The sequence below is a fragment of the Cnephaeus nilssonii genome, assembly GCF_951640355.1.
Source record: "Cnephaeus nilssonii genome assembly, chromosome: 5".
Lineage (NCBI taxonomy): Eukaryota > Metazoa > Chordata > Mammalia > Chiroptera > Vespertilionidae > Cnephaeus > Cnephaeus nilssonii.
The window spans coordinates 78,377,709-78,395,240 of NC_137076.1; the positions used below are offsets into that span (position 1 = coordinate 78,377,709).

The 17,532-nt window shown below is 47.5% G+C and overlaps 1 protein-coding gene across 5 annotated transcripts in view; it reads right to left on the reverse strand.

Moving 5' to 3' along the window:
* Positions 1–2,263: 2,263 nt before the first annotated feature.
* The window catches only part of KLHL3 (kelch like family member 3), a 209,228-nt gene continuing 193,959 nt past the window's right edge, over positions 2,264–17,532 (reverse strand). For 4 of the 5 annotated variants that reach the window (XM_079771905.1, XM_079771904.1, XM_079771906.1 and 1 more), the window contains 3 exons: positions 16,082–16,210; positions 11,841–11,981; positions 9,451–9,860 (listed from right to left, as the gene is read on the reverse strand). In XM_079771905.1, coding sequence (XP_079628031.1) covers positions 9,682–9,860; positions 11,841–11,981; positions 16,082–16,210 — 449 coding nt within the window. In that variant the 3' untranslated portion in view covers positions 9,451–9,681. Of the gene's footprint in view, positions 6,761–9,450; positions 9,861–11,840; positions 11,982–16,081; positions 16,211–17,532 lie in introns of those variants that run through there. The other variant, XM_079771903.1, reaches the window with a different exon arrangement.

Below are 17,532 nucleotides of genomic sequence, written 5' to 3' on the forward strand. Positions count from 1 at the left end.
AAGGGACACCAGGATCAAGGAGAAGGAAAGGTGTGTGTGCTGACAACACTCCCCAGGGCCCTCTGGGAGGCAGTGGCAGAGCCCAGGACGTTGGGCCCGCAGCAGAGCATGTCTCTAGCCTGGCTCTGGGCTCTGCCTCACTGCTTGCCCCTGAGAGCCAGACATGAGCAACCTCCTCCCTCCAGGATGCACCCTCTGGGACGTGAGGGTGGCACACTCAGCCAGCAGCCTCAACAGAGAACAGGGGAGCATCTTTCTCAAGGCTCTACAGGACCTTGGGCCAATTAACCCCTGTGATCCTGTGAAGTGGGCATCCGCTGCCTCGCTGAGTTGCTGTGGGGATTAGCTGGAATGAAAGTGTCCAGCACAGGGCCTGGCACACAGTAAGTGCACAATAAGTGTTTATTAAAACAGTTGTAGCCTGAGCCCTCTTCTCAGGCTGAGTCTCATCTGGGTCTGCTCTACTCTCACTTATAGCACACGCTGAGATAAGTGAATTCATTTCTCTGGGCTTCCCCTCTCTCCAGAGCATGCAAATTCCTACCTGTCTGTCACCTGTGGGGCTGTTATGGGCCTCAGAGTCCTAAAAAGGCTGTGTTCTGTGGAAGCAAAGGGTAAGCGGCACCAGGCCTCTCACTCCCCATTCAGTGCAGTGCGTGGGGGCTATTGCAGGAGGCCGGCCCAGGGGAGCAGGGAGGAGGTGGAGGCGCTGGGAAGTGAAGACATCAGCACCTGACTCCTCCTCACAAGACTTTCTGCCTTCTCTGTAAATATTTCGAGAGGGTCCAAGTGCTGGGCACCATGGATGCAGAGTAATTCAGGCAGCCCATGCCCTTCAGGAGCTCACAATTTACTTTTCCAAGTGCGGGGAGGGATCTGGCCAAACAACTCCTTTCTTCCCTTGGGTCTCGCCAGCTTAAAGCTGTGCCTGACCCCTCTGTGCCGTCCACCTGTCACCTGGAACAGGGCAAAGCCACTGACATCTGGACAGAGACTGGAACTGTCCAGTCTGTTCATCAGAGCGGGAGCCCAGGATCTAAGCAGGCAGATTTGAGAAGCTGCCTTCACAAGAGGCTCACCTCCCACGCAGTGAGGCCTGACCTGACTCCCAGAGACCACAGGCAAGTGGGGGGATGGGAATGGCGGGGTGGGGGGGCAAGTCTGGAAAGGGGCGAGGCAGGGCAGCCAACAGGGAACATCCAGCTCCAAAGGGACCGTGCCACCTCCCCAGGAGGCTATGGATTAAAGGCCAAGGTACACAGCATTAGCAGGATGTCTGGCACAAATAAGTACATAATCAATGAATGATGATAGTGGCTACTGCTACTATCATCACAGTAACAAATGATTATTTACCAGCAACAGAAGATGGGGACATTTTGGGTCTGAAAACTTGGGCTTCAGTGTTGCTGGTTTTTTCCACCATGTTTGCACTTCCCCGGGGCCCTTGGTGCCTTCCTCTCCTGGGTGCTCCTCAGCACACCCTTCTCCCCTCACCTCAAGGCTGAGTGACAGGATTAAACAGACTCTGGAGTGGCTCCATCCTTTTGCAGCCATTGCTACCTTAGGCAAGTTGGTTAACCTCTCCGCATTTCATATCTTCATCTGTAAAAAGATAATAGTAACTCAGTAGACTGTGATGGGAACTAAATGCATCGATAATAAGTAAAGCACTTGGAAAAATGCCTGGCACATAGTAAGTGCTCAATTAATTTAGCTATTATTAGTATTATGTCATATGTGTTGATATCTTATAAACCAACATAGTTAATAAATAGTTGTATATTTTAATAAAATATATTTGTATATTTAATAATGCTTGTATATTTAATAATAAAACATAATACTTATAAAAACCTCTAGGTATAATAACAAACTTTTAAAAATCAATGCTGATAGCTGAATCTCTGTCTCCTCCTCCTTGTGCCTGAGACCAGCACACCCATCTCACAATGATCAGCGGGCAGTTGCCCACACCACCAAGCACCTACTGGAGGGATGGGCCTCGCTGGGCCTGATTAAAGAAGGTCTTTGTGGGTCTGGCCCTGTTCTTGGGCCAGAGAACTGAGACCAAAGGAACCCGGACCCTATCCAGGAGATCTTAAAGAGAAAACACTTTTAATCTGAAGACATGTAGGAATTAATCTATCTTTTCCACGTCTGAGACACAGATGAGAGGCTGGACTACAGAAATGAAATACAAGACGGAGAAAGGTTCTCACAGTTCAGCTTTTATTAAAATGAAAGTAACAAAGTGTGGGAAACTAGAACATGATTCCTGTTAAAATAATACATCCGAGGAACTGTTTCTTCGGAGAGCACTGTAACTGATCGAGCATGTGATGAGTGTTCTTTTACAACATAGACAGTCCCTAATGTCCGAGCAGAAAACACCAGACAAGGGTCTTTCCTATGCAATGTATTGGACGGTGTCCGTGGTCAAGTCTGCCTGCGTATGGACAATCACAGACAGAGTGCACACACACAGACATACACATTCAGTGTCTTGAGTTTCCTTTCAAAGAAAGTATTTTACACATCATATACAAATTAAGTCCAATGAGGGTCCTTTATTGACACTGAAAAGGGGGGGAAATAATTTTAAATTCATAACCAAAGGCAAGAGCATAGCACTAGAGCGATTTGTTTCTCCAAATGCCACAGTCCCGTGTGCTCTTGCCGTGGCTGATCCATGTGAGTCCCATGACGAGGCTGCACAGGCTGCGAGGTGTGATCCTCCATCGCAGGAAAAGCCTCTCCGTCCCCAGTGCTGGCAGTGCTGCCAGCTCCCCTGCTTGGTCAGTAGGTACCCAGCACAGCTGGGCGTGAGGGCTTAGAACTCTGAATAGTGCAAACACTTAAAGAAAATACATTCCAACCTCCTTGCTTCTCTAGGCAAACACTTGAAAACTCCAGCTGGCTGGAATGAGTTTGTTCAGCCTCCCAACTTGACCCAACAAGGTGCAAATGGGGAGCATGGAGGCAATTCAAATGGCACCTGTCCCAATAGTAATAAAAATAAAGTATTTTTAATGAGGCTAATGGCAGATAAATACACAAAAGAGACCTAGAGTGTAGACACAGCCCAAAAAACAAGTACTTTTATAAGTGTGGTGTGAGCAGCCAGGAAGCACATGCTTGGCTCATTCTTCCTGGGGTCATGAGAGTGACCCGCTGTAAAGTTCACAGGCAACAGGCTTCCAAAGGGGCATCACCTGGCTGCAAGGGCCTTAAGCTGCTGGAAGCTTCAGAGGACTAAGGAGACAGAAGAGAATGAGGATGGGTCTACTGGACCTAGGACACTCCTGGGAGCAGGCGCTGGGGGGCAGGCCTTTTACCTGGGGCTTCCCCACGCCACAGTGACCAGGCTGTGCCAGGCAGGGAGAGCCAACCAGCCTCACCACTGCAGGAAGCAAACTCCAAAAGAGCAGACGCAGATGGGTGAGTGCTGAGGAGGCTTAACGTTAGTCCCAAGGGTTTCAGGAAACACCGGTGGTGATTGTGTTTTCTACCTGAAGCCAGAGAACAGAGACCAAAGGAACCCGGATCCTATCCAGGAGATCTTAAAAAGAAAACACTTTTAATCTGAAGACATATAAGAATTAATCTACTGAAAATCCATTTTGGGAACATGAGAAACAAAGGGAAGATAGCTATAGGCATGGACTATGTTTAAGAGTGAATGACGGACAGAACGTAACATTTCATTATTGTGGACAACACAAAGCAATTCAAATATCCTGAAAAATTATCTTATAAAAATACCTACATTAAATTTTTGCCTGAAAGCTATAGCTTTGATTTTATAAAAAGGCAGTCTCTGAAAGGATCTGGCTCAGGAATATACGAACATCACACAACAAATATCAAAAGACAGCTCAAAAAGCATCTTAAGGGATGTTGCAACTGGTGTGCCATGAAACAAAATGGAGTATTCTTATTGCATAGAGAAAATGAGGTCACTTTCATTTGCATAATACTGCAACTTTTAGATGGAGAGATGCCATTGGGTATGTATGAGAAATTACTTTGGAATTCAGAGTCTGACTTCTATATAGTCCAAATCAGTATCCAAGTGGCATCTAAGCTGCTTCTAACCTTGGGCCACAATTCTATTTCATAACTGTGATCGGATTTCAGACACACCACTGGCAAAAAGCTGCATTCACAAGTAGTTGTGGCCACCTGAACGGGGGTTGGGGGTTCATCTACCACGTGACCAGCATAGACTTGAAAATAAGTCTGCTTGTCCACAGTGGAGAGAGAATAGTACCTGGTGACAAAGAGGCATCTAGTTTTTATGGCATCTGTGGGCAGTTAGAGCAGTTTGGCTTTTTAGTGATGACATACCAGTGTCCCAGTCCCGAGGAGAAAGGGCACACGGAGAAAATGAACATGGCCTCAGCGGCACCACCAGCAGGTGCGGTGCTTCCTTGGAAGGGAGGCATGAGGGGGAACCAATAGCAAAAGCCCAAAAGCAGGAAAGATGGCTAGCTTTCAGGGAAGGACCTCTGGGAAGATGACATACAAACAGCAACCTCTCCCACACAAGAGTGGAAGTCCAGCTGCTACGTGTAGGGGAGGGGATGGGATCTGAAACCAGCTGTGGGAACAGCACACATCAGACCCAATCTCACCCTCATCCCCACCACACACACACACACACACACACACACACACACACACACACACCAAAACAAAGTCCAAAACCTTCCTCAGAGAGGGAGGAAGAACATTTGGAACAAAAAGCTCATTCCATCAGCTTCCAACCCAGAGCCAGCAGGGCTCTAAAACTAGCCGTCTCCATGTCTCCATGTCTCCGTGTCTCCATGTCTCCGTGTCTCCATGTCTCCGTGTCTCCATGTCTCCATGTCTCCGTGTCTCCGTGTCTCCGTGCTGGTGAGAGCAGAGCACTGACTGGAAGTGCGCCCCGACTCCCCTGAAGGCATTTCTCCCGGTCCCACCAAAGCTGGTATTCTGGCCTCTTCCCAAGTCTAGAAATTCTGGGTGCCTTGGTCCTCTCCAGATGTCTCATTGAAATGACATCTGCTCAACATGAGAAGTTTCATCTTCAAGAGAGTCCAGTGTTTAGTGCACAATATACTGTAAATTCACAAAGTGGCCAACTAGCCGGGGAAGATCCTGGGTTTCCAACTGTGAGCATGAGGGGGAGGGAATGCTGGTCTCCTACAACATCTGCTTGGAAGGAGCCCAGATGTATCAGAAGTCCAGTATCAGGCTCATAAGCCCCTCGGCTCCCTCTGCGCGGACCCTGACATCATGGAAGGTTAAACCCCAGACACAAGACCTCCCCCTCCTTATGCCAGAAATTCCAACATTAGCAACTTGCTAATTTAGGAACAGCATAGCTTTAAGGTTATTTTTAATGCAAATGACTCTGTGCACCCTCAAATACCTCCCTGCAGACTCTTGAAGTTCTGTCTTTAATAACTTTTACCTGTGAACTAGCAAAATTCTCTTTAGCTCCTCTCTTAAAATGCAGGTCCCCCTGAGAGAGATTACACATCCAGAGCCTACCATCTCCTTCTCCACAGGGGAAGTAAGGAGCAGGGGAGTGTTCTGAGGGCTGGAGAGAGGGTAAGAGCACAAGGAAAGGAAGACAAGGACCTGAGACAGACTTGACCACCATCATGAAGTGCCAACGAGCAGCCCAGCCGGTACACTCCTTCCATCATGATCGTCTGGAGCACATGCGACCCCATCCGATGCAGGACAAACCAGGCTGCGGGTGGGAGGTAGGGTGACCTTTTACTTATCCTCCACATCAGAACACTTTCAATGGTAAAAAGGATGTTGGGAATAATTACTTCTGGATAAGAAATATAATGGGGACTTGCATATCCTGGAGAAATCCAGAAGTAGGCTTCTCTCTGAGACCTTTGTGGGCAGGGACTGAAGCCTTTCCACTTTGGTGTTTTTGTTTTTGCTTTTCATATATTTTTTCCTGGTGTGTTACTTGGGGCTTCTCTGAAGAGCTAGCTGAAGAGACACAAACTTCCCAAACCTGGAATTCATGACATCAAAAACCAGTGGTCCAAAGACTGAGCAGCTCTTGTGTGCTTCCTGTAGGAGGGACCAAGGAAGAGCCGCTGAGGGGCAGGGCACCCGCTTGCTCCTGGCTCTAGCATAGAGAGGTCACAGTGCAGCTTTGAGGATGCTCATCTCTTCAGTGCCAGAGTCAAGCCAGCATGTGGGCATGGCCAGAGCACTGCCTCCCTTGCCAGTCATTTCTTGACATCCCTGTCCAACTGGACCTCCTGGAGGCAGAGGCGGTAGTAGTCTCAGGGTGCCCACAGGAAGAGAGTTTCTGTGATTTGATTTTTAGCACAGCGGAAGGATCAGTAGTACAGAAATCCAGTAGACTGTCACACCCCGCCCCAACTTAGTGAGATATCATGTTCTAAACACATATACACAACACTCTCTCTGACGCACACACACATACATACACATTCTCATACACACGTTCTCCCTGTAGCCCAAAGCTATCAGAACCCACTGCTCGGGCAGAGGCCAAACACCCTCAGAGGTGCAGGAGGTGGGGCCCCAGTCTTCACTCCAGACTCCACTCTGCCAAGTCAGAGGAGGGCGGTTCTCACTCCGCTGCAAACTCTCCCAGCGAGTGTGATCCAGCTGACATGACCCCTTCTCTTTTGAGTCCCAGGCAGCACCCCTCCCTTACCCCACGTCCTGGAAGTGGGAGTTAGGGGTCACAAGGGCTTGTGAATCACAGCAACACCTAAGATAAAAGGGAGAGAACGTTATCATCTCAGTCTCTCCAAAGAGTCCATGAATATAAGACATCCTAAGCCGCAGCAAGGGAAAACTAAATTGCAATCCTACCTCTGCCACCGGGTCAAGCTACACTGTCACCTCCTGACCTCTTTAGACTCCATTCCAATATTATTCAGTGTCATCTAACTGAATCCCCCTGCCCCAGTGCTAAGTTCTATCCTTGGATAAACACTCCAGACATGTCTATATGTGGTGCAGTTTTAGCCAAGTTGAACCACACTCAACAGCAAACTTCGTAAATCCATGTATGACCCTGCACCCCTCTGCAATGGATGAAGCCACATAGCAGATACTGTGTAGGTTGGTTCAGCCAACATCCCCCCAAGTTTCTGTCCTCTATACAGAGACCAGCAAGTTAGGAGCCCAGCTTCCCAGACTCTTTCAGCTGGAAGGGCCATGTGACCCAGTCCTGGCCAACACGATTGTGAATGCAAGTCTGCCTGTGCTACGACCTTGGCTTTGTCCCTTGTCCTGCCTCGATTGCTCACCCAAGGCCCAAGGCTGCAGCAGAGGCTACTGATGAAGCTGGCAGGACAGAAAAGAGGAAAGCCTGGCTCTTCAATCACAGTCTGAACCTCCAGACCTGCCCTTAACTTCTTTCTTCCCCGAGACAAACATAATCCTCTCATACTTCAACAGGTTATCTGTAAACTTTTCTGGTACTTGCAGCTGAACAAAGCCCTAACTTACGTGTAGGGTCTACAGAAATGATGGTACCTGGAGCCTTATTTTAATATATTCCCATGACTATAAAACCTCCCAGTTGAAGGTGAAATTAAGAGAGCATTGCTAAAAGAAACCCCAGTATACCCCAATGGTGAGATTCTGCTAAGAAATCCATTTCATGGTCATTTCTAGACAAAGGTACAGACATAAAAGCTTAGTTGTATCAGAACCAGAGTCCTCAGACCCAATATGCTGCCTGACCTTGAGGACATCTCGCTGCACCTCATTCTCATTCTCATTCACAAGGTAGCTTTTTTTTTTTAAGCAGGTTCCTGTATTGTTTTTCAAATATAAACTTCCTCTTTTTAGTATACAAGTAAAATATTCCCATTATGGAAAATTTGGAAAGTACAGACGAATACAAAGTAAAAAAACTTTAGTCCCTTCATACAAAGAGAATCACCATTACCTTTTTGGAATATTTCCTGGCTTCTAATATAATCACAATAATTTTCTGAGTGTTTTCCATGTGCTAAGCACTTTCCAACTATAATCGCATTTCATTCTCACAACAGCCCTAAGAGGCTTGGTATAATTTTGTTCTCATTTTACAAATGAGGAAACAGAGGTTCAGTCAGATTGATTACCTTGCCCAGAGTCCCAGGGCAAGGTAATTCTAAGCACTCACACCTGAGCCTTCCCCTCTGGTTAAGGCATGCATGGAGCCAAGGAGTGTCCCTCAAGGGCCCCACTGCCTCCTACTAGAAAATGCCCTGCCTATCCCACTGAGACTTCGAGAAAAAAAATGACAGTCCTGGTTTTAATAATTAACCCTGGGAACAGAATCACTCTAGAACAAAAATACCTCTAAAATCTCTTGCACTGAGTAGAGAAAAATCCTAAATGAGTGAATGAAAGTAAAATAAGTTCACTGCAATTAAAGCCTGTGTTGACATACTGTGAGAGGTGAGCCTGCAAGGCCCAATCTTCCTTTGCCCTGAAATCCAAACAAGGAGGAGTGAATGACCTTTCTAGCACAGAAAGGGAATGGGAATGCCACCAGCATCATCCTTAAGTGGACTAAATGAGATAAGGGTCTTCAGATACTTAGGATTATGCCTGGCACATTGTATGTGCTCAATAAGTACATGTTAGCTCTAATTATTCCAGTTTCTGGAGAACCAGATACAAGGCACTGGGCTACATGATGGAAATATGTTTGCTTGTCTACCTATTGACCCCTGACCTCAGCAACACCAACTCTGATCCTGCCCCTGCGCCAAACCCATCACACACACTCCCCAGGAATAAGCCTCATGTATTCCTTCCCCCAGTCTTTTGCGTGGAATGCTTTTTTCCCCCAACTCGGAGCTGGGGTCGTACAAGGGGCAAGGTTTGAGAGTCAGACCTGGTTTGAATTCTGACTTTGCCATTTTTTAGCTGCGTGGTCTTGAGCAGGTTACTCAAACCCTCTAAATCAATTTCATCATCTGTAACATTTGGCCAGAGGGCTGTTGAAAACATCTACACTGCACTAACACACTGCCCGGGGCACAGGGAGGAGGCACCAGCAAAGGGAGTGACTGTGATCTGCCCTCAAAGTTAAATCAGCCCCATCTGCTCAGCAGTTATTCCCTGACTCTGCCAGCTCTCACCTGCCGTGTCCTAAAGCCTGTATAGTGCATTCCACTTGGAATTTATGTGTGCATCATCTTGTATGTCCTGTTTTGTGTAGGCAGATCTTAACTTTCAATTTCTGGAAAGCAAGAACTGCATCTTATTCCACCTAGAAGACCAGCACAAAACAAACCAGGAATGGCAATAAAATTCCAAAGCCTCTTATAATGACTTAGATCAATTGGAAGAGGCTCCCTGGAGCGCTATGTTAAGACTTCAGCGCAGCCGGTGAAATTCAGTGCCTGCCCAATCATGGCAGGTACTGGCCCAGGAGGCTGCCATAGAAACACTGACTCATGGGCCCTGATCGCCTCTGCTGGGCCTAGGGATAAGTTTGGTTACAGATACAAAAGGGAAAAAAAGAAAGAAAAAGAAAAGACTTCGGAGGATACATTCAGGTTTGCTGGGGAAACAAGTGATAATTATGGGCATCTGTAATGAGCACAGAATGAAGGTGTGGCCATCCCTGGAGGAGGCTCTCAGTTCTAAGTCAGCAAGCTTACCCCCTGCTCCCCAGTACCCCTAGCGTGGGGTGGGGTGGGGTGGGGCACACCGACCTGCGTAGCTCCGCCCCGTGCTCATGTTGGTTGGCAGCAGCGTCCATTTGTCAGTGGCAGGATTGTAGTACTCCACCGAAGCCAGGTTGCAGGATCCGTCATCCCCTCCAACCACATACAGGAGCCCATTCACCGCACAGACCCCTGGGCATCAAACAGAAGCCATGGGAAATACGATAGCAGGAGCACCAAGGAATCAAAATGCACAAGCGACAAATAAATCTGGATTGCCCTGGAGGCTCTTTTTCTCCACTTCATGGCAGCAAAAAAGAGAGCTGGCTCCACAGGTCTAAGTTTGTTCAACAACAGTACATACTGAAAACAGCCACTGGCTCTGCCATCCCCTTTCTAACAGGTCACTTCTCTGACTAGGGAGCTTTCAGACTACATGGTCTTGCAATCGTTCCCTGTCCCCGACTCTATAAAGAGGCAGAGCAAAAAAAATGAAATAAATAAAATAAAATAAAAAAAGAGGCAGAGCACTAAGGGGACAGGCCCGTCTCCCGGAGTGTTGCCCACCGGTGCACCCACACCTCCCATGCCCAGCCTGAGCTGCAGGATGACAACTCAGGGGATTTCATGCACCTGCTCACACTCTTCTTGGAAGCTTTTCCCTGATACACCCTATTAGATTCACACTGTGTGGAGCTCATGGTGGTGTCTCTGATCCCTTCACATTACTGGGGTCTAAGTCTCAGAGGGAGCTGGTTTGGGGGCAGGGTGTCATGAGCGGGAACTCAACATAAGACAATATAATTCTTGCTCATCAAGTCTTTAAAAGGCCATAGTCTAACATACTGTGTATTTTTAAAATTAGAATAAGAGATTGATGATGCTCAAAAAGTAGTAACTATCAGTATTGGTGAAGATCCTCTAAAATACTGCACCTTCTTCCCGGGTGGTGTCGAAAGCACATGTGCCCCCTCTGACTCAAAAATGCACTTCTGGCCTTTTATTCTAAAAAATAATTTTAGATGTATGCATTGATTAACTAGAAGGACAATTTATAATAACCAAAGCATTACTTATAGAAAGGGTGGAAATAATCTAAAATGCCCCATAGTGAATTAGTTAAATTATTATATGGGCATTTAAATAATTTCATGTCAATATATTTATAATAAGATATTCATGAAAGATTATAAAGTGAATTTAAAAGACAGGTTATCAAACACTATTAGAGTGATTCAATTTCTGTCATAAAAATAGAAATATCTATATGTGAATGTGTGTACATATATACGTTTACATCTAAATTAATTCTCAGACTGCAGATACACTAGCTGTCTTGCAGGTTCTGTAATTCCTCAGGTGGCTTAAAGGACAAGTTATATCACAGCAGGCTTAAACAATGAGCAAATTAATAAACTCTCTGTTTACAGTTTCAACAAGTCAGCTACAAATGGGTTTAACAAACAGGTAATTTGAGTTAAAGGAAATAAACCTGCCTGGAAGTCACCTGTTTGTCTTTCTAACCTGGGAAGCTGGGCTAAGCCAACCTTTCATAGAGTAAGGAGGCTTAAAGCAGACATACCAACACAGGACATGGCTCAAAGGGCGAAGTTCTAAAATAAAAGTTTAATAGGGGTATTAGGCTAAAAGAAGAAAAACCTAAACACTCTAAGGAAAGTCATTTCTGTACGAAAGGAAAAGGGTAGGGAAGGGACAGGAAATACAAAGAAGGGAGTAAGGGAAGTGGTTGTATTGGAGAATGAATCATAAATCCTTTCACAGGTACCCCTGAAAGGAAGCAGACTGGTTTCAGGCGGGAAGTGGGAGGTTCTCAGAGCCAAGTCCTGGCAAAGAAAATATAAAACCAAGTGCTATTGTCCAGTCATGTCCTCATGGCATCGATGGCAACCAGAGGGCTCTTCTATGTCCATCTCTGTGCACTGAAAGTCAGCACCCTTCACTGAGAGGGAAGGCACCCTCTGCATCTCAGTGGGGACCCTGTGGCTAGCTTTTGGGGTTCCAAGCTCTCCCTCCCCTAGCCCAGAGCCTACCAGCAAGTGGACACTCCCTGTTCATGAGACAGCTCAGCCCCAGCCTGGGAGCCTTTTAGAGCCAGGGTTTGCGGAGAAAAGACCCACAACCCCCGAGAGTGAAAGAGAGCAGTCGCATTACCTGCATTGCGCCGGCACATGTTCATGTCGGCCACCTGCTTCCAGGTGTTTGTTCCGGGATCATAAACCTCAACGCTCTTCCTCACCAAGGGCCCATCGTGCCCACCTGTGGCATACAGCTGTCCGCTGAGAACCCCAACCCCTGAAAGGCAGAGCACAGGTCCCCGCCTCAGGCTGGCTGCAGTGACCAGAAACCAGGAGGCCTGGCGTCCAGTCCTGACAGCTAGCACCAGCAGGGTGACATGGGAGCGCTGGTTTGTTCCCTTGTACCTCAGTGTCCTCATCTGGAAAACAAATACAATACCCTGCCGCCTCATATGATTGTCAGCCTTTAAACATCAAAATAAAAAGCAAATATGACCCCATTTCTACTTAAAAAAACAAAAATACATTTTATATGTGCATATACATAATATGTGTATGCATGTGTAAATAAATGGAGGTTTATATACAAAAAGGTGGGGGGGGGGGGACTGAAAGAACTCCACAACAGTAAAAGTAGTTATTTCTGAGTGGTAAAATTGTATTCTTTCACCTAGTTTTCCTTCGCTGTTGTATTACTTTCATTACTCAGCCTCTTATCAGCCGTTGGACAGAAAGCGTTAAAGATGGAAACAGTCACACAGCAGGTGTGCTGAGGTCATTACTGCGGATCTCCAAGCTAGTCGGGAAGCAGAAGCCCTTCTCCACTCCTCCCCCGCCCCACCCCCGTTCTCCTCTAGATGCCAGAGAAGGGCATCAAATCACTCACAGTGTTGATAGGCCTCAGCTGAGTGCTAGAATTGCATCATTCACAAGTTTTAATATAACCGTTAAAAATCCTTTAATATAGCCCTGGCCAGTTTGGGTCAGTGGCTAGAGCAGTGGCCTGCAGACTGAAGGGTTCTGGGTTCAATTCCGGTCAGGGACATGTACCTTGGTTGCAGGCTTACCGCACCCTCCCCGCCCCGCCCCAGCACCGGTACCTCCCCCCGACCCCCCCTCCCCACACACCGGGTCCTGGTGCGGGCACGTGGGCACGTGGGTGAGGCAACCAATCCATGTGTCTCTCTCACATTGATGTTTCTGATTCTCCTCCTCCTTCCACTCTCTCTAAAAAACAATGGGGGCGGGGGGAATCCTCAGGTTCGGATTATCAAAACAAAACAAAAATCTTTTAATACAAGTCAAGAAAACCAAAGCCAGAGAGGAGGAGGGTGGCACAGTACTCTAGGAAGAACAACCTGGTGGCTAGGACACCTGGTCCTGGCCAGGTCTCTAACATCCCCTTCCTGGACTGGGTATCCCATTGTAAGGGGGTTGGACTAGATCAGTGGTCGGCAAACTCATTTGTCAACAGAGCCAAATATCAACAGTACAACGATTGAAATTTCTTTTGAGAGCCGAAAACCGACTTCTGCGCATGGGCCACAAAGTTTCAATCGCACTGTAGGTGAGCACCCGCACGTGGTATTTTGTGGAAGAGCCACACTCAAGGGGCCAAAGAGCCGCATGTGGCTCGCGAGCCGCAGTTTGCCAACCACTGGACTAGATCATGGTGGACTAGACTCTAGTGTCCCACAGACTCCTGCCGACAAGCTGCAGCTGAGCCAGCGGACTGCAGGACTTCACTCCCAGAGACCCTGGCTGGAAATCAGAAAAAGTACCTCACGTGATAGGGAGGTGCTGCCAGGTTTTAGACCCACAGACCCAGGTCTTATCACATGTTTCCCTGTGCCTGAAGGTAGGTTTTTAACAAATATTGTTTGAATGACAAAATACATAAAATTTCCTTCAGCAATTATGCTGGTTGGCTAGTGGCTCCTTGCAGTTGCCCTAACCCAACAGCAGATGGTAGTGTTATATCAGCAATGACTATCTAATGGGCTTAGGACAGGGATTTTCAACTGGTGTGCCGCAATAATTTGAAAACACGCATTATTTGACTATTTAGTCAGGGATACTGACCTCTTTCCCCTTAGATTGTCAAATAAAAAATGACAAGAGCCAACACAACAATAGCCATCTAGTGTGAATGAATCAAAATTATACCTATTTTTTTGCTGATCAGCAAAAAATATATTTTTTGGTGTGCCATAGAATTTTAGTGATTAGTTTGTGTGTGGTGAGATGAAATGGTTGAAACTGGCTTAGGATAATAAAATTCAGTGTTCCAAAGCTACCTCACCTTCCCCTCCACACGCAGCAGGAACTGGCACACGCCGGGACCAAAAATGGGCTTTTTCCCACAGCCATCTGCTGGCAGTTGCCCATGCCCGCTGAGGAAGCAGGCAGCCTTCCAGGCTCAGGGCACCACTGCCCTTTTGCCACCGCCTCTGTAAACATTCACACAGAGGCTTCCTGGACCTACAGCCACCGGAGCTCCTGGCACCACAAAGGGCCTCAGGCAACCAGAGGTCAGGGCCTCTGGGTCCTCAGCCACCAAAGACTACCCACAACCACATGGTGGGTTCCCAACTCCAGAGGTGAGACCAGTGCCTAAGTCAGGGTCACTGCTTCCCCAGAACACAGGCAGCGGCGTTGTAACCATCCAGGGCTCCCAACCAGGTGAGAGGCAGGAGCGGCCCAAGTGACTGCCACTCAGCAGCAACCCTGAGCAGCCTGGCAGGCGGAGCAGTGTGGCCTCCAAGGCAGCTCTGTCCACCGCTGAGACTGCACTCCTAAGGCAGGTCTGTGTCCACGGCTCCACACGGGGCGGCCCTTCTTCACTTTCTGCTTGGGACGTTTCTAAAAGCAACCACACGTTTCAGTGGGTGCTGCTCACCCCTGCTGAGCTGTCCCTACTTCCTTGGGCTTAATTGCTCTCACCCTCCAGTCACTTAGAGGATTTTTAGGAAGCACAAAGAAGACTCTACCAAGACTCTATAAACCAAAATTACTAAAGGAGCTCTATGAGGCACAAGAACCATGGGACTGGTGAACTGATTTGGCCCCAAGGGAACATGCACTACAGCCCACTCATTTCACATCTCGGGAACCGGAGGCCAGAAGAGAAAAGGACCTGGCCCGAGGTCCACAGCCAGCTGGAGCAGACCGGGCAGGCCCAGCCCAGGCCTCCTGACTTCCATCGTTTGCTGCATGTTCAGGAAGTGCCCGCCGTGGGGATCAGCAGAGAAAAGCTCCCTGAAAACTGCATGCCAGCCATAGCGCGTCCCAAGTGGAATCACACAGCTTTTCTTTGCTGACCAGCAAAAAAAATATTAACATAGCATAATTTTTAAAGAATGCTGAGGAAGTGGTCATATGTTTAGTACTATAAAATGAGATCACAAATCAATCTTCATAAATTCAAAAAAGAGAAAGGCTTAACATTGTGGGGGAAATGCCCAATCATTGCTTCCCTTCCCAGAAGTCACACCACCTTCCCGCCAGGCCCAGGTTGGCCATCGGTCCCCATTCCCCACAGGAACTGGGACAGAAATCCAGTGCCCATGCTCCAGGCCTCTCAGGTCCTCTCCTTTGAGCCTCTCAGATGATGAAGTAGACAAAACAGGAAGAAGGGAATGTTCCACTTCCTGAAAAATCCTGAAGGGCCACACAGCTCCTAGTCTTCCCACAGGAAGGGAAAGTGGGAAGTCCTCCTCCTCCCATGTGGGGGAGGCGTGAAGTAGGGAAAGTGAGCAGGGGCGACCTAAGTTTATCTCCAAGTATGAACTCTAACAGGTTGTTTTTCAGCCCTCAAGACAGACACTAGACAGGCAAGCTTTAGCTTTTCCACTGAAGACAGGATAGCTGTGCTTGTCCTACTACTTTGTAAGAATGAGATGCTAGTAATTTGGAGGTCAAAAAAGCTAACTTTGAAGTAAGATAGGTCTGAGTGGGAATCCTAACTCTGCCAGTTCCTAAGGATATAACCTTGAGCAAATTACTCAGTCCCCGGCTGGCTTACTTTCTTAATCTGTTAAGTGAAATTAATATTGTGTCTACCTCATAGGGTTGTGGTGAGGATTAAATAAATTGAGTCATAGAAAGTGATTAGGACAGAGCCTGGCACATACCAAGCCTTACTTCCAGGGGAGGCAGGCATCCCAACAGAAATGGAAGGGATGAAGGGATGATGATGAAGAGAATATTATCTCATCCATTTTCTAGCAAAGTGATCCCCAGGGAAAGGTTAACTGGGGTTATGTACACTGAAAGGAAAGAAGAGGGAGGTTAAAAGATAGGATGTTAAGTTGCTGGTCTCCAGACCCACCTGTGAGCAGATCAGACAGAGCCTGCGCCCTGAGGCTCCCCCCGTACCTGCGCCACTGCGGCGGGTGCTCATGTCCGCCACGTATGTCCACTCATTGGTCGCTGGGTTGTACTGCTCCACGGTGCTCAGGCACTGGCGGGAAGCCCCATCGTAGCCCCCAACAGCATAGAGCTTTCCTGGAACAGACAAAGTAGCTGAGGATGGTGCTTGGGACACTGGCATGAAACCAGAGGGTGACTGCAACTCCACCTTTAACCTCCTGGGTACCCTCATCTGCATCAGAGCTCAGGACCCCTTCCCTCCATGGGACCAACTTACTCCCCATCCAGGATGAGCATCCTTCACACACATCTCAGACTTCTCCTTCTTCATATGTACTGAGCCCCTCACAGCTCAAAGCTATGGCTCAGCACTGCTGGGGCCCAGCATATTCTTACTGGTGAACCATGTTAGGTATTCTCCAGAATGAGGTACTGGAGATGGAAAACAAGAGGGCCCCAGCTACAGGCAGGCAGGCTGGTTCTCTGGCTAAATGCTCACACTGGCAGACAGAACAAATATGGGAAAATATTCTTTGGTGAGAACCCAAACTCTGTCTTAGCCATGGTTTGTGCTTTGTCCACAACTCTCACAGGTGGAGCATGTGAATGGAGGGCTCCATGTGCATGCTGGGCTGACATGGCTAGAATGAGTCTGCACATTGCCTTGTGATCTCTGAGCCCTAAAGCAAAATCACCTACTTGTAAAATAAAAATACCATAAGCTGTTAGCTAAGAGCATCATTTCTGCCTGGGGTGGGGTTGAAGTTGGGAAAAGGAAATTATTTGACTTCTCCCAGAGCAGGGATTGAAACATTTTGGGGTGAACATGTAGTCTTAGAATAAAGTAGGAGGGTCTCGTGTGTGTGTGTGTGTGTGTGTGTGTGTGTGTGTGTGTGTGTGTGTTGGGGAATCCTGGCTTACCTGGAATCCTAGCTTACCTGTAGACCCCAAACCTATGAGGGACCATGGAGTTATAACAAAGATCTTAAACACTAACTATAGACTAAATAAACACCACCAGATGAAAATCTACTTAACAGAGTTACTTAAAATATTTTCGTCAATATGTGCTTTCTTAATAGAGAAATACCAAGAGTACAACTACTGTAGTGTGTGAAAATCTGCCATTATTTTATGTTAGAAAGAGATTCTCAGGCTCAAAACGATGCTCTAGCATCAGGACTCTTGCCATATCAGGATTCTACCCCCAACTGCCCTGCAGGGACTCAAATATGTTCAATTGTTTTTTCTTCTATCCTTGAGCCTGGTTTTGTTTTCTGCCCCACAGTCCTCCCAACTGGCCCTTCTATAAAAAGGAACACCTCCTCCCCAGTTCTGCCTGAGAGAGAAAACTGACTCAGCAGCTCCTCCGGGGTCCAGGCCACTCTCTCAGTGTGTGCTGGCTCGGACACAACCACCTGCTCACCCAGCTGCCTGCCACTCGTCAAAGCCTAATC